The sequence below is a fragment of the Ammospiza nelsoni genome, chromosome 2, assembly GCF_027579445.1.
Source record: "Ammospiza nelsoni isolate bAmmNel1 chromosome 2, bAmmNel1.pri, whole genome shotgun sequence".
NCBI classification, from domain to species: domain Eukaryota; kingdom Metazoa; phylum Chordata; class Aves; order Passeriformes; family Passerellidae; genus Ammospiza; species Ammospiza nelsoni.
The window spans coordinates 70,747,763-70,772,481 of record NC_080634.1 but is presented as its reverse complement, the minus strand read 5'-3'; the positions used below and the strand labels follow the sequence as shown (position 1 = coordinate 70,772,481).

General features: G+C 35.7%; 1 protein-coding gene across 1 annotated transcript in view; it reads left to right on the top strand.

The window, feature by feature from the left end:
• MYCBP2 (MYC binding protein 2) overlaps window positions 1-24,719 on the top strand; it is a 175,269-nt gene that overhangs the window by 31,827 nt on the left and 118,723 nt on the right. Inside the window, exons 3-17 of the mRNA XM_059466971.1 lie at window positions 68-283; window positions 4,902-5,055; window positions 6,314-6,510; window positions 6,727-6,969; window positions 7,243-7,314; window positions 9,132-9,228; window positions 13,589-13,662; window positions 14,755-14,893; window positions 15,497-15,573; window positions 17,125-17,329; window positions 18,247-18,411; window positions 19,100-19,258; window positions 19,700-19,904; window positions 20,571-20,716; window positions 21,413-21,514. Coding sequence (XP_059322954.1) covers window positions 68-283; window positions 4,902-5,055; window positions 6,314-6,510; window positions 6,727-6,969; window positions 7,243-7,314; window positions 9,132-9,228; window positions 13,589-13,662; window positions 14,755-14,893; window positions 15,497-15,573; window positions 17,125-17,329; window positions 18,247-18,411; window positions 19,100-19,258; window positions 19,700-19,904; window positions 20,571-20,716; window positions 21,413-21,514 — 2,251 coding nt within the window. The remainder of the gene's footprint in view (window positions 1-67; window positions 284-4,901; window positions 5,056-6,313; window positions 6,511-6,726; window positions 6,970-7,242; window positions 7,315-9,131; window positions 9,229-13,588; window positions 13,663-14,754; window positions 14,894-15,496; window positions 15,574-17,124; window positions 17,330-18,246; window positions 18,412-19,099; window positions 19,259-19,699; window positions 19,905-20,570; window positions 20,717-21,412; window positions 21,515-24,719) is intronic.

Genomic DNA, 24,719 nt, shown 5'->3' with positions numbered 1-24,719 from the left:
TTATTTATATTTAGCAAAGCTTGAAACTTTACTAAACTAATAAACTAAAACTGATCTTGTTTTTCAGACTGAGAGCCTAGAGAGTACAATAACCATACCAGATATCAGATTACATAGCAATCCTTCAGCTTTTAATGTTTACTGCAATGTCCGCCATTGTGTGTTGGAGTGGCAGAAAAAGGAAGCGTCTGTGTCTTTGGCCTCGAAGAACAGTGTCCAGAGTGGGGATTCTGACAGTGATGAAGAGGAGGAGCCCAAAGAGCCACCTATTAAACTTCCAAAGGCAAGTAACTGATACCGCTTCAAGTGTGCCATGTATGTCATCTAAGGTTGGTGTGTTCTTTTTGGGGATTAAAGAGCAACAGTATAATCCAGCTGCTTAGAACACTACTGTAGTTTTATTTGTAGTCCATCTAGTTCAGAATCATTTCATGAATTAGGATGATCGATGTACCTGCCCAATTAAAGTCAGTTAAATGTCTGGTAAACACTCAAGTTGAATTCTTTTCAAAGTGTTGGTAATTGAACATCTCCTGCCTCAAAAATCTACACAGAAATGATGTGAATAAGGCAGCTCTAATATCTCTGAGAGGCTACCAGCTCATAATGGTAAAAGGGTGCTCTTTTTGCTTTACCCTCCAAAAAGAATGAGTCTTTCTAATAATGGAAATAATTTGGTGGAATGGTTCCTAAGATGTTTTGCTAGGTATGCGTGTAATTGCAGCAACTGTGTTATTCTTTCCCTTTTTTGGCTTTAGTGCCCTTAGTGGTACTGACAGCTCCAGATTCTACTGCATGTTAAGATTGTGATGCTATAGTTGAACAGTTAGAGTGGGTTTTTTACTATTGACTGCTTCTATGCTTACAGTAGGATTACTGGTGGAAAGTCAGAAATAAAGGACTTACTGATTTTTTCTTATTTTTTTCAATTTGTTGGTTCACTTGTTTTTTACTATGTATTACAAAGCTATGCATTTAGTTTTGTTCATTGCTACCTTATCAATGCTATGGAACATGCTTTGTTTTGTTGTTCTTCTGAATCTAAAAAGCATATTCAGATTAACTTCCCTTGTATATATTTGGCCTAAAGCCAATACAAATGCTGAATTAAAAAAGGTAGTTGCAGCTGTGGTTATGTAGAATATTTGAGTGGCTTAGGAAATTAGGATTTTACAGATGATTGCATTTAGGCATTGTTATCCGAGGGGCAAAGTTGGCACTCCAGAAAATAGTAGTGGTGAATTGCAGAGAAGCATAACCCAGTCAGCCAACTGAAATTTCATGATTGATGATTGCAATATGTGGTCACTGGAAATAAAGTCAGCACTGTTTATGAACTGCATTTGAGCACTCATGGATTGTATTAAATGAATCAGCAAGTGCTTGTGGGTGCTTAATTTTAAGTAAAAGGCAATGTAGCTACTAGCATTTATGGAGGATGGAATGATGTTTTAAAAAGATGTTGAAATTAAAAGAGGTTCCAAGCCAGATGAGATTTATAAGTGATATGGAAAGAAGACTTGCATGTGGAAACCAAAACATCGGTATTGTGTTGGACAGTTAATTACAAAGATGATAAGGAAACTGCAGGTAACAAACTTCTCTCAAAATAGAAAATTGTTGAGGTTTTTGTTGCATTCAGTACAGCAAATATAAAATTGGTGAAAATTAATATGTTTTCACACTGCTAATTTTTAGTAAAGTATCTGCAAAATACCAAATTTGAGAATTTATGGTTCAAAAATATGTTTAGATGCCTGATACAACCTCAGTATTTTTCATAACTATCTAGGTAATACAGGGTTGTTTAGGTCACTTGGAGGTAACAATTGGACTTGCATTCATGCTTTTAAAAAAGCATCTGCTTGGAATTGTCTCACATACAGTAAAACTTCTAGGGACTGACTTGTAAATCTCTTGCTATCCTGGATACAGGTGTCTGTCTCATGATAATGAACAATATTGTGTTTCTTAGGTTCACAATATTTACAAGACAAATTTCTGATAGTAATTGTTAGCTTATTAAAAAGGATACTGATGTATTTTGTGTTTGACAGTGGGGTGAAAGATGAAAAAAAGTGTGGCTAGGGTTTGTGCTCTTACAGATTCTCCAGAGTGTAGTCATTGGTGTGTTGGTGGCTTTTTGTTTAATTGAGAGTAAGTTGAAAACATTCTACAATTTTGTAGCTTAAGGTGACTAGGTGTTCTATTGAGATATTTTTCTTTCAGATCTTAAACTTGAGGGAGTCAGGTTTGTTAGAGCCTTTAAGTAGAATGTATTTTGGAATCAGAAGTTGTCCTATGCAATTTCTATAATAAGATTGAGAATAGTTGTTTTTAACATTAAGAGACAAACTTTGCTCTTCAGATACTAGCACAACAAAAATTTTGTGTTTTGGTTTTGTTCAGATAGTTTAGTAACTTGTTTTGTTAGGTTTATATTTTGGGTTTCTCCGGAAGTACTTGCCTTTGTTTGACATACTTGTTTGCTACCTTATTTATTTAGTATCTTAGCTAATGGTGAGGAATTCTCTCTACCTAAAATGGAGTAGGTTCAGTTCTGTTGATAAGATCTGTAATTTGCAGAGTAAAGGAGAGGTATTTCCCACACCTTTCACACACACACACACACCCACACACCCACCCAATGTTAAATTTAAGGCTGAGTAATGAATGATCCACAAAAGCCCTGTACTAAAAGGGACAAATACTGGATTAAAGTGATTAAAGTGGAATGAACTGACTTAAATATTCTTTGTTTCTGCCTTGGCATACATTTTGTTAATAACCTTAAGCAAAAATTTAAATTTTTAAGTTGTAACAAAAAATAAAAGACAAATAATTACTTTCTTTAGGGACTGATTTTACACAGTTTAAAATTCATTAGCATAATGTTACCTTTGTAAATATTCTCTTTTTTTGTGTATATGTATAATATAAATTAATTCAGAGTAGTGTGTAATTTTAATTCCAGCAATGTGAGCATTGGGGATAATGCACACAATGAGAGGAAAGATAAAGGAAATAAAACAAGGGCATAGAGAAGACTTAAAGATGAAATCTTGAGAGGTTTTAGGAATTAGTTAGGAGTCACAATGTCTGCATCCAGGCTAGAATTTTGGGTACCTTTTGTTAAGCAGTCTTAAACTTTTGTTCTGAAGTCTCAAAGGTGTTGCAAAGCGAATGGGAGAATGGTTAAACAGAGAGCATCAGTAAGAGCTGTCAGGCTGTGACGCAAGCTGAGGCAGTGCAGTGCTTGTTTTGGCTCAAAAACCTTTCAGAGTGTGGTAGAACAAGCTTAAGATGTCTTGAAAAGAACTATTTGCTTATTCTGTCCTTCAGAGCATGGTTGGGAGGAAAGAGGTAGAGAGATACACATATATATGTGTGTGTATATATGTAAGATATACATACATGAGCTAACATAGTGAATAGATTTTATGAAGCCTAGCCAATCTCTTGATTTCAGATATTTAAAAACCAACCCAAAACCTATGCAGAATTTATAATATCCCAGCAGAACTCTCTTATTGATTCCTACTGTAGTGGAAGTTCACCAAACTGTGAACTTTTCCACTGTGTATGTTCTCTACTTTCTCTAGCTGCCTCTGTCAGCTCCTAGATGAGGTCTTCTGTCTGAAGATTGTGAAGAATAAACTTAGTTTCTCTCAAAGACATGATAACTGAACAGGAAGGGCATTATATAAAAATGTGCTGAAAATGAGTTTTAGATCCTGGAAAAAAACATTATTATGCTGACAGGTTTTTTCACTGTAGATTCCATGCATGTGTTTTCCCCCTACTCTATTGCAGATATAAAATGTAAGGTGTAATTAGTAGCAAAATTGCTGTTGTGCTTTGAGGACTTGACTTGGTTATGTTCTTATCCTTCTTCCAAGAAAAAAAAAATAGATGGTAAAATAATTTCTGAAGGATGGGAATCAAATTAAAGATCAGCAAAGACAGTTGCAAGGCACCCAGTAGAACTTGGAGCTGACTTCCAGAGTATATGTTTTAAGCATGTATGGCAGTTGCATTAACGATGTTATTTATTTTTGCATTTCTATATTTTTCCTTAGATTTTACTCAGGGATGAGTCTCTGTTAAATACTCTATGGGGGCTCTGCTCCTGACCAAAAGACATAGTGAAGTCTTTAAGATACAGTGGCTTATTTGTAATGTGCTAACCCTCCTCTCTTTCATCTTCATCATTATTAAACACAGAGTTTGAGAAGAAGTGCAAGGGAGCAGTCAGTGAAGAGAAGCATGACTGTAATCTCAGAATAGTCAGGAATTCTAAAAGGGAAAGTTAGAGATGGCTCTAACAGGGCTTTTAAACATGTTCTGCTAGTTGGCTTAATGCATGTCTTCTATGAGTACATGTGGAGTTTTAGTGACTAGCAATTAATTTTTGTTTTTGTCACAATATAAAAAATAATCTCAGAGGCTTTGGAGGGGACAGTTCTAGAGCTGCCAGTATCAGCTGTCAAATGTATTGTTCAGGATGTGCAGCCAGGTTGCAAGACCGTTCTAGTTTGCAGGCTCACATTGATGAGCAAGGAAAAAGAAGAGTGTCAAAGAGTGAACTGGATAGAAATTAGAGGGGCTCAGAGGTACAGTTTGCCTTTTGTTGTGCAAAAAATTTTAAGCTTCCTTATTCTTTCAGGAAACTTAGTCTGCTTAGATATGCTCTTTTATGTAGTGGCTGACTTACATGTAATATTTGCTGGTATAGTTGTATAGGTGCATTCTTGATTTTGGTTCTGGTTTAACACTGTATCTTATATTAGAAGTTTTATTTGAGTAATTGTTTTGTTCACTGAACACTGGGATATACTTTTTTGATGAAGATCTAAAAATATTATATTGACATCTGTTCTGAAAAATCTGTATTTCTTTAGATCATTGAAGTTGGATTGTGTGAAGTCTTTGAATTGATAAAGGAGACGAGATTTTCTCATCCATCCTTGTGTCTCAGGAGCTTACAAGCCCTACTTAATGTGCTCCAAGGTCAGCAACCAGAAGGCCTGCAATCAGAGCCTCCTGAAGTCCTAGGTAATCTCATCTCTTACTGTATTTTTATTAACATAACCTGTTATTGTGTTGGACAGAAGAAAATGGTTCTTGGCAAGTATTTGTGAGATAGTAACGTGCTTGTTCTCAACTGGCTGACTATTCTGCCCTGTTAGGTCCTTATGGTGCATGTATGGGGTACTTCCTCACTGAAACAAAGTAAAGAGCATCACAGCCTGAAAAATTGGGTTTTACTGTCTTACTGAAACATAAAATACTTGGTCTTATTGGAAAGAGTACAGTTTTAGGGTGAATTTCTCTTGTAATCTGCTGTTGTGGTCTGTAGCTTAGATGTTTAATTTTGTAATTTATGTGGAGCTGTTAAGCAGAGTGTCACAATTCTTGTTTTTATTTTTCTCTGGCCATCCCAAAGTTTCCCTGAAAATTAATTTTCTTTTAAATGATATTGAAAATAAAAGTTGAACTTCTGATGCCTTTGAGAACATGATTGACTATATCCTTTAAGTTAAAATCCCATTATCTTTTGTTTGTTGATAGAACTGCAGAGAAGTCTAGGCTGTAGCCTGAGTTGTTTAAAGACAATTTTTAAAAAGTCTTTAGACTTCATGTATTTTTTCATGTTTTATGATTTAACAGTATTGCATTTCCAAAGATTGTAATTTGCTGCAGAAAACTTATTTTATATTAATGAATGGAGTATTAAAAAGCTGCAAAGAAGACTTTTTGATTACTGCCCTAGTGAATAATTGTATCAGCTCCTGGGAAAATTTAGGTGGATTTCTGTTCACACCTGAATTGTTAGAGAAGTTGAGCCACCAAACAATCTTTGGAAAGAGGCATATGATCAAAATAATTTTCAAGCCTCAATTTGAAATGCTTGTTCCTATGAAGTGGGTCGTGCTTCAACATGGGTAATGGTCATAAAGAGTAGACAAGTGATCTACACATCATCTCAGTGATGGGGTAGACTGAGTAGTGTCTACTATAATAACACTTTCTGGCCCATTTTTTGTTAATGTGTTCCACTGTGACAGAAGGACTTGTAGTTTTTCTTCATCAGCCATGGTGATTATCCAGACTTGATGTTTTCTGGCTGAAAAGAAGAAAAGTTAAGGATCACTCAGGCTCACTTAAGATGCTTTTCTGTCTGAAATTAGCTCTGAACATAATAGCTGAGGAGAGAGAGAATGTATTTTCCTATTTTTATTTACCATTGATAATGAAATTGTTTTGTATGATCTTGTGACTGATCTGTGCAATGGCTGTGTTTTATCTGCAGAGTCCCTGTTCCAGCTGCTTTTGGAAATAACAGTCCGTAGCACGGGAATGAATGACAGCACGGGACAGTCCTTGACAGCGCTTTCCTGTGCTTGCCTCTTCAGTCTGGTGGCTGCCTGGGGAGAGACGGGAAGGACACTGCAAGCAATCTCTGCAATCCTCACCAATAATGGCAGCCATGCTTGTCAGACTATTCAGGTTTTGCACTAAAACTTCTCTGGGTCTGGGAATTTACGTAAATGAGTACTTCTCATGAGTTCTGAGATGTGTTGTTTAATTGTTACCTTTTTCTCCTTCTCACTATTTTTGAGATGAGTCGGTATTTCTTGGTCTCTCTTGAGTTGGAGTTAGAACAGAAAATACAACATTTAAAAAAATTGTCATCTTTTTCACTCTTTTTCTTTTACTGTTTAGGTGCCAACCATTTTAAACTCTCTTCAGCGGAGTGTACAGGCAGTTCTGGTGGGCAAAATCCAAATCCAGGACTGGTTCAGTAATGGGATAAAGAAGGCAGCCTTGATGCACAAATGGCCATTGAAAGAAATATCTGTAGATGAAGATGACCAGTGCCTACTTCAGAGTGATGGTTTTTTCCTCTATCTCCTATGTAAAGATGGACTTTACAAAATTGGCTCTGGATACAGTGGGACAGTGAGGGTAATGTGTCTGCTTCTTGTCTGATGAGTGATACTTTATATTTTAATTTAATTTTTATGATGTCCTATTTCCATGGGCAATCTTACATAGCTTAGTGATCATCAGTTCTATTAGTTTGTGTAAATTTTTCTGATAATTTCTATGACAACTTGACAACATTTTCTTAGAATTTTCACTTTGCAATATGGTTGAAGATATTGCTTAAATGGTAAATGATTGTGTTGAATTTTCACTCTGGTATTTGTTAAATGATGGAAATTTTTTGCTTTTCAGGGCCATATATACAATTCTACATCCCGCATCAAAAATAGAAAAGAAAAAAAGTCTTGGTTAGGTTATGCTCAGGTAAGTGAATACTTAAAATATAAAATGTGCAGCCCTCCTCATCCTTCCTAAATAATTTAAGTAGACCCTGCCTTAGAGTAAGCTTACATGGATGTTTTATTGTTCCTTTGGCTTTCTTTATTAAAAAAAAAGGTTTTGGTACTGCCTTCTAAATTATAGAGGATGATGGACCTGTAATCACTGGTACTGGCCTGTGGAAAGGAATAATGGAGTGTCCTTACATGTGTTATCACTGTAAAGACTTTTGCAAAATATGGTGTTTTAGCACGTCAGTTTATGAACTGTACAGGCAATTGGTGTGTGGTTCTAAATGCATGTCAGTAGATGTAAGAAAGTGCTGTTGCAATGAATATGTAAAAAATATTTGAAATAACTTTTTATGAAAAGAAATTGAGATGAAAATATCTGCAGTAAAATAAGGAAATGCTGTTTTAGTTGGGGAGGATTGAGCATATGTAAACAATACGTAGAGATAATTATTGACACTGACATTGTGGAGTTAACTATAGTTGTATGGTTTGTGTTTTTTAGGGTTAGTTTCTGCAATATCAACCACTTTTTCATACACTTTTATTATTCATTATAAAAAAAACCTCAAAACATTAAAAAAAGTATTTCCTAGAACAATTAATTTACTGATTTTATTGTATATTTGCTTTTAACTGAGTGATCTCATTGTCCCAGTGTGATTTTTAGTATACTCCTTGCCATGCTTTTGAAGTGAAATTGTTCATTATAAATGTATGTTCTTTCATTGCGGTTATTGTTTGTGTAAACACAAACACAAATCTGGTTTTATTTAATGTAAAAGCAAATCACTGAAAGGTGCACTGGCACAAAACAAATGGGTGTGGATGTATTAATTATGGAGCCTCTTCCATCAGTTTGGAAAGGAACAGGATTCATGCGGTTTCGTTATACAGTGTTACATGTTTGGACATTCTGTACATAACTATAAGTATATGTGATGCTTTCTGAGTGCTTGTACAGGTGTGTGCCCTCACACAGTGACTGTAGCCAAGGGCACTGCAGTTAGGACAAGTGTCATTCTGTGCCTGTATTTATAGAAAGGTGTGTGACTTGCACTTATTGCTAGTTATGTGTCCATAAGAGATAAAATGTCCTTAGTGTCATTTCCCTTCAGGTGCATGGTTACCTTAAATTCAGGTGATTTTTCCTACTTCATCGTTATAGTTACTTTTAGATTGAAGATTTTCTATCTACTTTAATGCTCTTTGCTTAATTTATGTGGGCTTGTTTTCCTTATTTTGCTGAGGTTTATTTATCCAGTAGCTTCAATGGAAGGAACTGTCTTAGTGTGGGAGTCAAGTAGTTAACTAACACTTTTTTTATTCTAGATTTTAATGCATGTATTTATATGCAATAATGATTGCTCTTCTGTATAGGACAACATTATCTATTGGCTTTCTGGTATTCCTGTGACTATTCTGTTGAGTTGAAAAGTGGATACAGAAACACTGGTTTTTACTGTGGCTGTGGCTTTTAATTCTAATTGTATACAGATATAAATAACAATTGATATGTGGGGCTTCAAAAGTTGTATACCAATTTCAGCATGCTAATCTATGGCATGAAGAAAGTGTAGGAAGGGAGTCAAATTTCATCTTTTAATATGGGATTTAGTTAAAATTTGGGTTAGTAGAAAAAATGTTTATCATAATTTGATGTAAAAGCCTTCCATTATTTTAAAGCAATATCTAAAATAATCATTGCATTTGTTTCTCCTTTTATTGCCTATTAATGTATTTAAGAGTATTTTCATGCCTCCACATATTTATTTTTTTTGTTCTTGCCAGGGCTATTTATTATACAGAGATGCGAATAATCACAGTATGACAGCCATAAGAATAAACCCTGAAACTTTGGAACAAGACGGTACAGTTACTTTGCCAGGTGAGAATCTCCACATGAGAGAAATTTGGTATAGTTGACTCTACATTTTATCTATTTTTCAGGCAAGCAGAAGAGAAACTGAGAGGTTTTGAGGTCACAAATAGATTGCCTTATGACTTTGCTTCACTTCAGACCAGCTTCAGTATTTCACTTCAAGGCCTTGCATCTTATTCCATTTGCTGGAAGAATATTGCAACACTTTAGAATATGTAAACATCTTAATTTAAATTCCTTCCTAAAAGTTTTCTTTCTCATTTGAGCTTTGAGTGTTTGCCTCAAGTATGACTTTGTTTCCAGGATGTCTTACATGTAGGCAATTATAAACTATGAACAAAACAATTTTGTTTTTAATAGGGTAAAAATATATCCAAAAAGCAAAGGCAGCTAATGAACACTGATGGACCATGCTTCTGATGTTTATATTGGTGGTGGATTTTGGTTTATTTGTTTGGGGTATTTTATTTTTGTTTTGGGTAGGGTTTGTTTGTTTTGTGGGGGTTTGTTTGTTTTCATTTTGTTGTCCTTTTTCAGAGGTGCCTCATAACTTGAGTCTCTTTAGAGAATAAGGAAGTTCCTGGAACATGCTTTAATGGCCTTCTAGTGAAATACATCTGTTCTTAGCTACACAGATAAATAGCAGAAGGACACAAGAATATTTTTTAATCAAATAATGACAGACTTATGTTGTAGATCAGAAGAAAGATTTTGTTTCATCCTGACATAAATAAGAAACCACTGACTGAAACCTCAGAAAAGTTCTCTAGGATTTTTGTCTTTAAAATGCAAACAGCAATTTTTTAAACAAGTTCTGAATGTTGAATCTAGTCCATGCAACCTTCTGCACATCCTTAAAGTATGGATGTCTTTTGAAGCTGCTGTTGCTCTCTGTGGGGGCTGTAAGAGCTATTTCAGTGAGAGCACATTCAAGGACCTGAAAAACTGCCTTCCAGAGTGGTTTTTCATCTTTGTTCACCTCAGGGCAGCTTCTTACACAGTAGGGTTCATTGATGTCCTTAATTATGTTGCCATCTGTAAACAAATCAGTGTTCTTTATGCAAGTCTTGAGAGAGATTTGAGCACATTTAAAGTCTACCCTTTGGAGCTGTTAGCTTGTTTTTGCAAATCTCAGTGGCAAGTGTAGTTCTGCAAGACTGCCTTGTATTTATACTGTAAAAAGGCACAAATTAAATGTGTGTGCCTTCTCAACAATTTGCAAAAGCAAATCCAAATGGGAATACCCATTCAGTAATTTCTCAAACTGTCCTCTCAGTTGCATTTTGTATGGTTTGTGATGGTGTTAGAGTAGATGTTCTTTGTAACTCCAGTCCTTTGTATTTCAGTCCTTGAACTTTGCTGTTTTGCTTTGTGCACTTCTACACATTTAGCTCAGTGTGTTATTGTGAGAAGATATGACCTTGAACTTTTGCCTGGGACAAATTCCAGGGGTTCCACTTCTGGTTATTTTCCTTTCCCATTAGAAAAAATGAAATGAAGGTAGGGAGAAAGGTGTCTGACCTGAGGAAAACTGAGTAGGTACTTAACTCTGAATAGCAGTGGCTGCCCCACTGCAATCTTATGGTGACTTGCAAGTTGTTCTAGTTCTGAAAAGCCATGCTGGATAGAACTAGAGGTCAGTGACCTTGCTAACAGCTGAACACAGCAAATATTTGCTCCTAGTTGGGATGATATTCAGGCATGGCTCTATCTGAAATTAATCTCTTTCAAATGCCTGGGCTGGTGATAGTGCATTAAAAAAAGGTATTAGAATTTATTCATACATGGGATGCATAGGAGGTTAGGAGATTTGATTAGAAGTTGATCCTAGGTAGAAGTCACATGACCTTAGAAAAGTCAGAGAACTATGGAACATTATTTTTCCTTTCTCAGACTATAGGATCCATTAGCTTATTAAAGCCATAAACTTCTGTTTTTAAAGGGCAGTCTTTCCACTCTGAAAAATGATCTTGCAAATCCAGCCTTGTTTCTGGAGCTACCAGGCTATGTGTCAACATTCTTGTGTCTAAGGCCTTTGCCAAGATTTATACACTGTACCTGAGTTGAGTATCTCTTTTCTCAGTCCATGTATCATAAAAGAATGTCTTAATTCCATGAGAATTTACTAGATGACAAGACCTGAATTTATAGAGGTTTTCATCTTTGCCATTTCTTTCAACAGTGATGCTTTCTGCTTACCTTAAAACATTTCTGTTTTCAGCTGGAGAAATTGAAGTCACATGGTATATGGTTTTATTGTTTTTTGAAATTGCAAATTAGTGTCTTAAGCTCAGGACTATTCCCTTAGTGTGGAAAGTACTGCTAACTGAGGGTAGCCTAGGTGATCTCAAGGCCTGCATTACTAGCAGGTGCAGAATGTGCAATATGAATGTGGAAAGTTGATGCTTAACAGAGGCTTCCTCTGAAGCCTCTAAGGAGGCTGTGATTAACAGATATCTGTAGTTATGTGGTTTAAGTACATAAACCCTTTCTCTTGTAGCAGTCTTCAGACAGAATGCTTGGTTATCTTCACCCCCATGGTAATATACAAAGTCAGATTGAACAAGATTTATGATTGATCGTACAAGCTTTTTCCTAGCGGAGACACTGTACTAGTTTTTCCAAATACTCCATTTGCCTTCCATTTGTTAATCTTCCCAATGATTTGATTTTTAATGCTGGGCCTGTTTGTTAGCTAAGCAAGTGCTGATTTTTAGGAAGTCTTCTGGAGAGCATGTCTGTAAAAAAAACCCAAAAAAACAACACCTCTGTTCTAGATTTCCTGTTTGAGCAGATCATACCAAACAACCCCCAGAAATGTTTACCAGGAGACTCACCTTTCTTGAAGTGACTCAAGCAATAGGCTAAGTAGTGCAATATGGACCCACTGGTGGCCAGAATGTGCTGTTTCCTTGGCTGTTCTGCTTGTGTGACCATGTAATTTTCAGTCATTCAAGGAAACTTCATGCTTACCAGCTTCCTGTAACCTTTGGAGAAATGTCATTTAGATTAGTTTTGGAACTTCTCATCCAGTTACTGGTACTTCTTGTATCACTAACATGACTTTGCAGCATAGAGAATTAGTAGCATGGACTGCCTTTGGTTGTTAAATCCAAGATTATTTTTGAGAGAGCAGAATTTCAAGGTTCAGTGTTTCTGCTGCCTTTCTCCATCATGCTTGCTGCATACTTCCTGTGATTCGTACCTGCGTGTGCTCTTAAGGGGAAGGAATGTTGTCTACTTTTGGTGTTTTGCTTCCAGATTTGAAAGTTACTAAAGGCTTTTTAATGCATATTCTGTTCCTGATTAAGACAGTATATTGGACTGGACAGTGTATCAGGAAAATGTAAACAGTGGGTTTCTATGGGATGTTTTCAGCTGTATTATTTTAGTGCTTTAGCTAGGTAGCAAAAATCCAGTGAACTTGCTGGTCATGCTAGAAAGACATTATGTATGCTCCATTTAGCATTAAATTTATGTGATAAAATGTTCATACTGGATCTTTGTTCAGATTATGAAGCAAATATTTGGAGTGTAAAGTGGCTGTCCTATAGTATTTTTGGAAGAGGTCTTTTTCTGTGTGTAATCAATGAGACAAACACAAACCATATGATATCAATCTCTTTGCCAGTAGCTCCATCAACAGTGCAGGAAGGGAAGAAAAAATGATGTAGGGGCATAGATTTAAACTTGCAGAGAAAGTGATATTTTCTTTTTTTCCTGCTAATTTGGGTAGAATTCTTTCCCTCCCATTTACTTGGAATTAACTGAGCTATTTTCAATAAATGAGTGATGTATTCAAGTATATACTTCATAGTTTTCAAAAAGCCCCTAGATTTTCAGTTAATAGTTAGGTGAGATTTATAAGTTATGAAAAAATGAGATAAATAGTGAAAACCGTGATTCATTTATTTCTGTAGATTTTATATGCTGGACTGAGGAAACATTTCTATGAAGATAAAAGTCCTTATATTAAAAAAAGTTTCTGGGAAAGGAGAAAGATTTAATAGTACTGGAAAATTTGAATTTATTTGTATTAGTTTGGAATATGCTTCACAGGTGACTACCTGTGAAAGGTGAATGGAGTTTTCTAACAGTCAAATATTGGGGTGTAACCACTCATATTTCATACAATAGCAAGTGCTGTAATAACACTTACAGGAGCCAAGGAGAATTACATGTTTTTGGTGAGACAGGACATATTAGTGCAAAATAACACATTATAAGAGTGGTATGATCACACTTGAGACAAAGTAGAACTCTCATGATCTGATTGGAGTGAGAATGAATTAGACAGAAGCACAGATCAGTGTATGTATGTATGCTAATATAAACTGATGCAGTGCGCTTCATTTTTCTCTCACAGATTGTCATACTGAAGGGCAGAATATCCTTTTCACAGATGGAGAATATATCAATCAAATAGCAGCATCTAGAGATGTAAGTATTACAAATGATGGGTAAACTATTTTTCACTCAACTGGTTTTTATTTCACAATATTTTTAGCCTCTTTTTCCTTCATGTTTGGCTTTTTCTTCACTAACACAATTAAGGAAGAAATCCATTTAACTAGAAATAATGACAAACTTCCATATTTATGCATAAAAGTGCAATATTTTTATATTCACACAATTGTGATTTGTGATTGATTTTTTTGTTTTTCAGATAAGTTTTAAGAAAAACTCCATTGCTCTTTCAGGAAAAAAAAATCTTATATGTTGAATAATATGTTCTACAGGTTCTTTGTAGGATAAGCTTCGTAGAGCTTAAGAATAAATTTTTTTTCTTTAATAATTTCCTGTAATTATTTTGGAACTTATTGGAGCATTTCAGACAGTTTTATTAGAAGAGATAGGAAATATACCAGATTCCAATTGATTTTTGTGTGGAAATTGCCTGATGGCCAAAGCTGTAGAAACTCAAAATGCTCCTACTAGGGACAAAACTGTAGTGGTGGTTATATTTTTTTTCAGCAGACAGTTACTGTGTTTTCAATTCTGGTGTGGTTTTTCAAGTGAGAAATCTGCAAAATAGGGATGGGGTGAAACTGGGTTGGCAACAGATGCTAAATATTAACTGTCGAAAAACCAAGATTAATCCATTTCCCTCCTAACAGAATCAGCTGTTTTTTTTTAACATGACTCTGCACTTGTAAACAGAAAACTCTTCTAGCTACTCTTCACAGCTGTCACTCTGCATGCAGAATTTTGGGTTCTGAATAAGGAGAAGTTCAGGGCCTAAACATAGCTGTAAATAATTGCAAGAGTAAGATTTCTGCAGCAGTTCACTGTTTTTATAGCGTTTGTAGCATTTTTCTAGAACTCAATGAGTTTAAGGCATCAGATACCTCAGCTTGTCTTGGTGGCCACTTAATTATTTTCTCCTCTGTGGTCATTAAAATAAAAGTTACTTTATCATTGTGTCCTCTGACATTTACTCTGAAATAGTACTATGTTGATGCACTTAGGACTTGAGAAGTAAATTACTTAATTTCTGGTACAGTATAAAGTGGATTTTTGTATTTTTTGCAGGATGGCTTTGTAGTGCGAATATTTGCCACGAGTACTGAGCCAGTATTGCAACAAGAACTGCAGCTTAAGCTTGCAAGAAAATGCTTACATGCCTGTGGCATCTCATTGTTTGATCTGGAAAAAGATTTGCACATTATCAGTAAGTTTTCTTCTTTGAAGGTTAATAACAAGCCTGATAATTCAAACAGTAGAGCTGAAACATTGCGCTTTCCTTCAGCTCTGCTATGTGCAGGAAGGTATAGCTCCATAATAAACACATGGAGAGGGGTGTGAAACCATTCAAGCATTACTTGACTCGGAGTCAAATTCATACATTCATTTGGAACCACCTTTCTGTCTCTAGTACTGTTTATGGTTTTCAGTGTTTTCCTTCAGTTGTATAATAAATATATAATTGTTTGAAGCTTGGACTTTATAGTAAGCTGCAGAACTCCTTGCTGTGGGTCAAAGTTAACAATTTACAAGGATCACTGACTGGATTAAAGGGAGAAAGAATTACATTGAAAAACACATTTGCATCAGAATTTGAGTTGAAGAATTGTTAGTATCTATGAAGATATTTTGAAAAACGATCACTTGGCCTTTGCTTTGGGGTATTTTTGCTCTATTGAGCTTGCTTTTGGCTCTATTAGAACAAAAGAAAAAGCATGTTTGGCTCCATGGACCAGCAGAGGTGGATAGGTGACTGGTCTGTGAAACTGCCTGGTTAAACTGTTCAGTTAACACGATCTTACTTGCACAGGTACAGGGTTTGATGAGGAATCAGCTGTCCTTGGTGCTGGGAGAGAGTTTGCACTGATGAAAACTGCTAGTGGAAAGGTACTGAAAATGTTCTGTAGTAAATAGCAAATTGCACCAATAGATTTCTGTGATTTTTAATTTAATCATTATTTTCCATAATTTCTTTTTTGCCTTTTCAGTATGTTAGAATGTATGTTTATGACTGTACTCAAATATATTTTTCAGAGCCTGCTTTAGAACCTAAGAGGCAAATAGTTATTTTAAAAAAAGATTAGATAATCAGTCAACCAATAAGATAATCAACCAATCAGATAGTTGGAACTCCTTAGAAATCCATTACTTGAATTTATAGGAATTTCTACAGTCAGTCTTACGATAAAGGGCTTTGTTTAAATTTGGGAAACAAAACTGTCTTCTGTCTACAAATGATGTGTTAGCATCTTTGCAAATTTGACCACCTCATAACTTTCTACAGTCTGACTGTAGTAATTTATTTAAATCACATCCTGATTTTTTTTCTGATCTTTTAGAGAATTATTGGTTCCCCTATGCAAATGTTTCAATTGATTTCTTCAAACCTGTTCTTAATGATTTGATATGTTTTGCTCAGTGGAGACTTTTTGAGGCATTTGCATAATCATGGAAATTTAGAAATACTGTCGGTGACTCTTTACATTATTTACTGTGGTTCTATTTCAGTGTGAAAGACTAATGCTGTTTATCTTGTAGAAACATAGTTCTTAATTACATATTCAAAATTGCACTGCTTTGTTGAAATGAAGGCCTTGCTCTGCTGCTGTCAGAACAGTGAGATTGTTTAAAATGTTAGAGCAAATACTTTTTAAGAAAATTTAATGGTATGTACCAGATTTTGATCAAATGGAACTCTTCAGCATTGAGGGAGACTGATTAACTTTATCATTTGACTAACAAGAGTGCCTGTTCAGTATAAAATTACCACATTTTCTGGGTTTGCTCTATGAAGTGTCTGTTAAGGTAGGAGATACAATATGTAAGGCAATGTGAAGTGGCTTCAGGTGACCCATAGCCTGACATGCCAATTTGCTAGAGCTGTTGAGTTGCATGGTTCTAAAGGAAACCTTTTAGTTCATTTTTGTGTTTGTTCACATGAAATATCTTACTCTGTTATTTATGTAGTCAGTGGCCACTGTGCATTTACTAAGCATGTTTTACAAATGTGTTGAAACATATTAAAATATATAGTAATTTTTTATTTTAAATTGATTTTATTGTTATGATACCATCTTGTTTTTCCACAGACCAGACATTTTTGTGAGGTGTTTTAAAATGCTTCCTCTGAGTAGTTTCTTTGGTTTCTTTCTTGTGTGTTCAACTCATCTAGCCAAACAATTATATATGAAAACTCACTCAGTGGCTCAGAAGAAAGCACAATTCCAAACAATCTAATCTAAGAATCTAATCAGAATGCTTCCCCCATTAAGTCAAAATTGATGAGTTTGGGACAGAGATAGTGAAATGGCATAAACAAAGTCAGGAAGAGTGCAGTGTGGTTTGAAGTGAAAAGAATTAAAAACAATGCAACTTTGAGAATTATGTAAGCTTGAAGTGCTGTGTCATAACTAAAACTGATAAACTTTTTTCTCCTAGATTTATTATACTGGCAAATATCAGAGCCTTGGAATCAAACAAGGTGGCCCTTCAGCTGGCAAATGGGTTGAACTCCCAATCACAAAATCTCCAAAGATTATTCAGTTTTCTGTAGGACATGATGGCTCACATGCCTTACTTGTTGCTGAGGATGGAAGCATATTCTTCACAGGCTCTGCTAGTAAAGGAGAGGATGGTGAATCAAGTATGTATCATTGCTTGCTTGAGCAGTGGTTGGTAAAAGCTTCTTAAAGAGTTATTAATTTGAAAATAAGAGTTTCAGTATTTTCCAGGAACATGTAAGCATGCCGTTTTTGCTGGAGATGATGCTGGCCACAAGTCCTGACAACCAGTGCCAAAACCTCTCCCAGCTACCGAACCCAATCTGTGTTTTACCACAGTTCGGGTAGTGTGGTGGAAATACTATTTTAGATTTGTCCCAAGAAAAGGCAGTAGTAAATTTGGTCAAGAGGCCGTGCTGTCTGCCTCGAACTTGGAAAAACTGTGGAGACAAACTTCTGCCTCTTCACTGTTGTTTTATTGAGCTTTGGAAATGGGTGTTTTGCTGGCTGGTGGAGGTGCATTGATGAGAACTTGTAGAAGCAGATCTTCTGTGCTCGATCAAGCAGAATTCTTCAGACATTAAAGAAGACAGATTAATTTGGTCTTCACACTAATAATTGCCTCATCAATATAAGATTAACACATGTCCTGGTCTTGATTTCTGTAGCTGTGTGTGTAGGTTTAAATAGACTTTGTGAGACAACTGAAGATATCTTTAAGTGCCCTGGAGCTGTGATCTGCTGTAATATTGAATTAAATACTTCACTTTAGGAAACAGATGGGAGATGATGATGTGGTAGATTAATAAGAATAATTAACGTGATCTGAAATACTTGAAGAATCATTTCTAAAATATACTGATCTAATCATGTCTTGGCTTGCCATTGAATTTTTGAGAGGAACCAGTATAATCCAATTAAAATTAAATCAGGAGATTGTACCTATAGTTGGTTGGTTGTTTGGGTTTTTTTCGTTAGTGGTCTGAAAACTATGATTATGCCTGTGATGGTTTGGGGATTTTTTGGTAGATATACTTGTAATTTATTTCTTTATTTAAAGCTAAAAGCAGACGGCAATCAAAACCATATAAGCCTAAAAAAATTATTAAAATGGAAGGAAAGATTGTCATATCTACAGCGTGCAATAATGGGAGCAGTTCTGTAATTTCCAAAGATGGAGAACTCTACATGTTTGGAAAAGATGCCATTTACTCTGATAGTACGAGTAAGTTAATATTGGTCTTTTGCATTATTTTTCAGCTGAAGTAATTGAAATTAGTATGGAAGTTTTTAGCCCATGAAAAGTTGTTTGTGTGTTTCTTAATGTATTTCTGACATTCTGTTGATTCAGACAAATATGATAGAATGGGTAGAAAAAGGTAGTTTCCAAAAGTTCTAACATAATTTAGCATCAGTGGTGACAAATATCCAAAGCAATTCTTCCACTAAGGAGAAGAAAAAAAAAAATCACTTGTGTTAATCTGGCACAAGAAGGCCACACAGGAGGAAGTCACAGAAATAAGATGTGCTTTGGTATGAACAAGGGCTGCTGGAAGCTAAGCCTTAATGTCCTCCTCTGCTCATAATGTAGCAGGGGATCCTGTACACCACAGTTTAAGTAAAATATAATGAAATAAACTCCAATGGCTTTATGATTCCTTTAGAATTCTTTTTCAAAAACATGTGATTCACAGTAGTTTTAGGTTTGCTTTTGGATTTTCATTTTTCGTAGGACAAGTGGCCTAGGCCTAGTTCTTCTTTCACTTTTTATTCTAACACTTGTTTTTTATATCTGTTTTTCTCCCGTGCTATAAATTTTAAAATTATCAGTATCCACTAACAATTTTGTTACATCGAGTTTCCTTCTTGGCTAGAGAGTGCAATTTTTCACCCAAGTGTTTTATGTCTTACAGGTTTAGTAACAGATTTGAAAGGTCATTTTGTGACTCAAGTAGCCATGGGCAAAGCTCACACCTGTGTGTTAATGAAGAATGGAGAAGTTTGGACATTTGGAGTGAATAATAAAGGACAGTGTGGACGAGACACAGGCTCTATGAGCCAGGGAGGAAAAGGTATGGGACCTTGATTATTTTTTTTTAGGTTTTTTTTTTAACTTTTCATTTGCATGCAAATATCAGAAGTGAAAACAAAGCTAAACCTTTTTTATAAAATGTAATTCCAACACTAAAGTTTGAATACATGCAACATGATCAGATATTTCCAAAAAGTCTCTGTGCTGGCTGAGCAGGCAAATGAGACATTCCTAGTCATTCCTTTTAAAACCTGATCTCTGTGAGTGTTCTTCAGAGCTTCAGCAGTTCATAGACACGTAGAATAGTTGGAGGTGGAAGCAGTCTTTTAAAGGTAATTTAGTGCAACCCCCCGGCAATGAGCAGGGTCATCTTCAGCTAGATCAGGTTACTCAGAGCCTTGTCCAACCTGTCCTTACCTCTCTGAGTAACCAGAACCCTCTCTGTTGGTCTCAGAAAGCAAGAATTTCTTATTTTAATTAGGTTTTGGAGTTGAGAACATGGCAACAGCAATGGATGAAGATCTGGAAGAAGAACTGGATGAAAAAGATGAGAAGTCCATGATGTGTCCTCCAGGCATGCATAAATGGAAGCTGGAGCAGTGTATGGTGTGCACTGTATGTGGGGATTGCACGGGCTATGGAGCCAGCTGTGTTAGCAGCGGCCGTCCTGATAGAGTACCTGGAGGGTAAGCACATGTGTGGGGCTGTGCCTGGTGCAGTGGGTTGGATGGCTAAAGCACTTCCTGAATGTGAACTGAGTTGGAGTTTCCATTTAAAGTAACTTTATAGCTAAATATATGCTACTATGTGCTTTTAAAATCAGAAATGGCTTAAAATTTCTGTAAATAGCTTCTGGCTGCAGGTGATTTAGTTTTACAAACTGATTTCTTACTTTGGCATCTAGTTCTTTACTAGAAGCTGTTGGATGTGAACACCAGTATAATTTCTGTGTCATGACAGAGCTGCTGGCTTAGGATAACTTTCTTCATCCTCTCATGGACATTTATCTTGCTTTTCAAGTTGCCATTATCTGTTACTTCTTAGTTGAGCTGCAGGAGGGCCACTGTGTCACCATTACTGTTTATTCAGCATTTTGTGTGCTCATTGTTTCCTTGTTCATGTTTTCATGTGGTATACATTAAATTGAAGGAAGAAAATTAGTTCTGAGAAGTCAGATAGTGTAAGGCACCATGCAACAGCAGCTAGGATTTAAATTAGCTGTCCTTCCTGTTTATCTCAGGAAAACTTGCATGTCCACAGATAGAACAAAGTAATAATCTATGTTTTAATTACAAGGGCATCAGTAATGCACAAAAATAAAGATAGTGATAAAGCAACTCTGTCTGCTGCAGAATCTGTGGCTGTGGCTCAGGTGAGTCAGGCTGTGCTGTGTGTGGCTGCTGCAAGGCATGTGCTAGAGAACTGGATGGCCAGGAAGCAAGGCAAAGAGGAATCCTTGATGCTGTAAAAGAGATGATACCTTTAGATCTCTTGCTGGGTAAGTAATATGAAATTAGCAAAAAGGCTTTTAATTCTCATTTTTACTGTACCTGTTTTTTTTCCCTATTGTTATCCAGTACATTTGTTTACACACTTTGTTACAGGACAATTTTAGTGTAATATTGTTAAAATGGTGCTGAACAGTCAGATTTATTTATTGGTGATACAGCAAAGTGGGATCATTCTGTTAAGTGAACTGTTCTATGTTCACCCTTACTATAGTCACCTGTGCTACTTTGTGACCTGTGCAGTTACGATATTGATGTTGATACTACAAAGTTGTTCTTGTCCTTTTTGATATCCTGAAAAATTTCTATAGTGTTTTTATCAGGATTTAAGCATTCTTCAACTAAAGCATGGCTAATTCATGTAAAACCTTTTACAAATATAAACAATCATAGACTTGGTTTAATAATACTTTTGAAAGCTTTTTAGGAGAGAATGGAGATAACCATGACAACACATAACTACATATATGTATATGCCTAAGTACTATTTAGTGATGTTGGAATAGTCAGATTCATGAAAACCAGGAAATTAGGAGATAAAGGTTAGAACTCCTCAAAATTTACTCAAATCCTTTTTATTGTCAGGGCCATGTAAAGGTTTTCAGTTTTCATTTCCTTAACTTCTTTTGGGTTATTGCCACCACAACAATTTTAAAGATAAATTTACTTATTTTCTTAATCTTTAGCTGTCCCTGTTCCTGGAGTTAATATTGAAGAACACCTTCAGCTACGACAAGAAGAAAAGCGGCAGCGTGTAATTAGGAGACATAGATTGGAAGAAGGAAGAGGTGAGTGACTTATCAAGAAGGGCCTTAAATAGCTTAAGAAACTTCTGAGTCTGTTTTCTGAGAGTGAAAATAGTCTTCCTCCATTGAGCCTGTACAGTGATCAAACTAAATCAGGACCTAAGATGATAGTTCATTATGTAGCATGCTTTTAGAAAATGTGGAAAATCTGTGTGTTTAACAAAGTCTACACATATGATTCAGAATTTTAATGATGAAAGGAGCACTTTATATCACTTACACAGGTCAGTTTTTTTGTTTTTTTCCTAGTTGAATGGTTGTTTTAGGATCTACATTTTAAAAAACATTTATTTGAAGAGAGGATTACAAGCCTGTCCCATGCTATTTACCTATTATATGAATTAGGTAATATAATATAGTAATATAATTACTATAATAAATTATTCCATTTCTGTTCTGTCGTAGACAGAATTTTCTTTTATAAAATGAACTTTTCTGTATTTGCATAACGTGAGAATATTGACAGACTGAATTAAAAAAACAAAACACCATTGCAGCATTTCAAAATTTTATGTTTTATCTACTTCGTTGCTGATTTTCCACACAAACAATAATCTACATTAAGAGCTTCATAGTACTCTTTGTGTTCTAAAATACCTCAGTGTCTTGTCAAATTAAATATGAGAAATTTAGACTGATGTAACCTGTCATATTTTTGTAAAGCATGATGATGTGGTTGCTAAGATTTTTGTGTGTCGAAAAGAGGAATAACTTAGTGGGACATATGCTCTTTCAAGTTCCTGCAGTTTTAGTAAATACCACTTTGATTCTTCTTTTATGTATTAGATACTGGTTTTACTTGAATACAAAATGTGCCTTGTAATCCAAATTATTCCCTAGACTGTGCCAGTGAATCTTGTTATGTGAATTGTCTTTATTTCATTTTAGTAAGAAATTGCTGGTTTTAGCCACAAATAAAGGGCAACGCGAAAGAGAAGTCTTGCAGTTGCCTGTGCATATGGAAAAGGATGGAATATTTTTCTTTGCATCTTTGTGGCTAATTTTAGCTGTGAAGTAAAAAGAGGAAGCCTTTGTTTAGGTTATGTCAGAGCTGCTGCATGCTGCTGGCAAATGTTGGGTGCAGCTAACAATTTTTTGTTGAAACCTAATTAAATGCCCAGGCATTATTGAAAGGTGCTGCTGTTCAGACCATTAGTGATGACAGAGCTGGGAGGTAGATTTCAGTTAAAAGAAAAAAGAAGAGTGGCAGAGAAAAATTTACATTTGCTTCTATTTCTGTGGTTAGAAGTAGAACCAGAGCAGCTTATCCCTTCTGTATGCCATCTGTTTCAAAAAGCAAAAAAAAGATCACTTGAACAGTAGCAGGAATGTACTCTTATGGTTGGTTTTATAGATGTTTGGGTGAAAGGAGGTTGTAGCCAGGTGGGGATTGGTCTCTTCTCCCAGGCAACCAGTTACAGGACAGGAGGACACAGTCTTATGCTGCACTAGGGGAGGTTTAGGTTGGACATTTGGAAGAATTTCTTCACAGAAAGGGTGATTGGGAATTGGAATGGGCTGCCCAGGGAGGTGGTGGAGTCACTATCCCTGGAGGTGTTTAAAGGGAAGACTGAATGTGGCATTTAGTACCATGGTCTAGTTGACTTGGGGGTGTTTGATCATTGGTTGGACTTGATCTCAAAGGTCTTTTCCAACCTAGTTGATCCTGTGGTTCTGTATAGGGACTGTAGCTGAAAAGATACTGTTATCCTGCTTGTTGCACTCATTTGTGTTACATTTTCTAAAGGGCATTGAAATCCCATACCTGTGTAGCTGTGGGAGGTAGTGGGTCTGGAGGGGTTGGAAATTAGTCTCCTGTGTTGGTTCAGAAAAAGTTCTTGTGATAAAGATGGGAGCAGTGTTTCACAAATACTTAGAGATCTTGTTTTATATAATCAAATGTGAATATTGGATTTGATAATCAATCTTTATTTGCATAATCAGATCAAAGAGCTTTTTTGCTTCTCCATCCAAATGCTGAAGTTTTTCATTAATGAGTTGGTGCAAAGAGTAGCACCATTCTTGATAACTCTTATGATGCTGCTCTTTTCATGAGAGAACAAGAACATTTAAATAATCTACTAGATTTTTTGTGCAAAAGGTTTTGCAGTCTGATAAAACATAGCTGTAACAATGTTAAAAGAACAGGCAGGTTACTTGTTGCTTAGTTTTCCCAAGGGTTTTAGTATTTGTGCATATGGAACTGAACAAATCCATGCTAATGAAATAGCTATTTGGAGATCCAGAGAGAACTTTCAGTTTTCTGAAAACACTGCTTAGTCAGTTAAAGGCTGGACCAGCTCTTTGGAGCCTTTCCTTAAGGTACACAATGTTTAGTTTGTCAGGATTCTGGATTATTTAGTGTGTTAATGTGTGTTTTGTCTTTTATAAGAAACAAAGCATGTATAGTTTATGGCCTTCAAGACTGGGATTCATCACTGACTGTAGCTGCAGTCTTTTAAGTTCCTGTTGGTGACCTTTATTCAATACAAATATTTTCAGTAAATATTGTATGTCTTGCAAACAAGAGAAAAGCTTTAAAAATATGGGAGTATTTCTTCCTAAAACAGTCATAGAAATAAAACAAAAAATCACAAAGAAACCTCTCACCTGAATGTGTTGAAATAGGACTTAGGAGTAGGAGAGAGGTGTAAGAGCAAAAGTGCTGGGATTATACTAATTTTTAAGTTGTCTAATTGTTTGTGTTTCATTCAAAGCTCTAGACTTTAGTCCTGTTACAATGACCTGTGATACAAAAATATGTTCTTGGGGTCCACTTGAATTAAGAGTAAAAGTGATAGTCACGTCTTTAGGTGTGACAATCACTTAATTTCTCCCCAAGATCACTTGTGATCTCTTGTATTGAAGAAGATAAGAATGTTCATCTTAATTTGCATTTATCTGAAAATACTAACTCTGAATTTGAATGTTCTGGGTAGAAGTAGCTGTTGCTAATAGCTACAATATCAATGACCTGGTGTTACTGTTCAGTGTTACTGGCACAAGCAATTAACTCACTTCTCACACATGAGCCAAGTAGCCTGCCACCGTTGTAAAGGACTTGTATACATGCAGCTCAGCAACAGCACACTAAGTAACTTCAGAAATTTAAAGTGCTTAGGCTGAAGATTTCTTTGTTTTTTTACATTGAAATGAGTCGCAACCTATAGTTTGTAATGGAACTGTA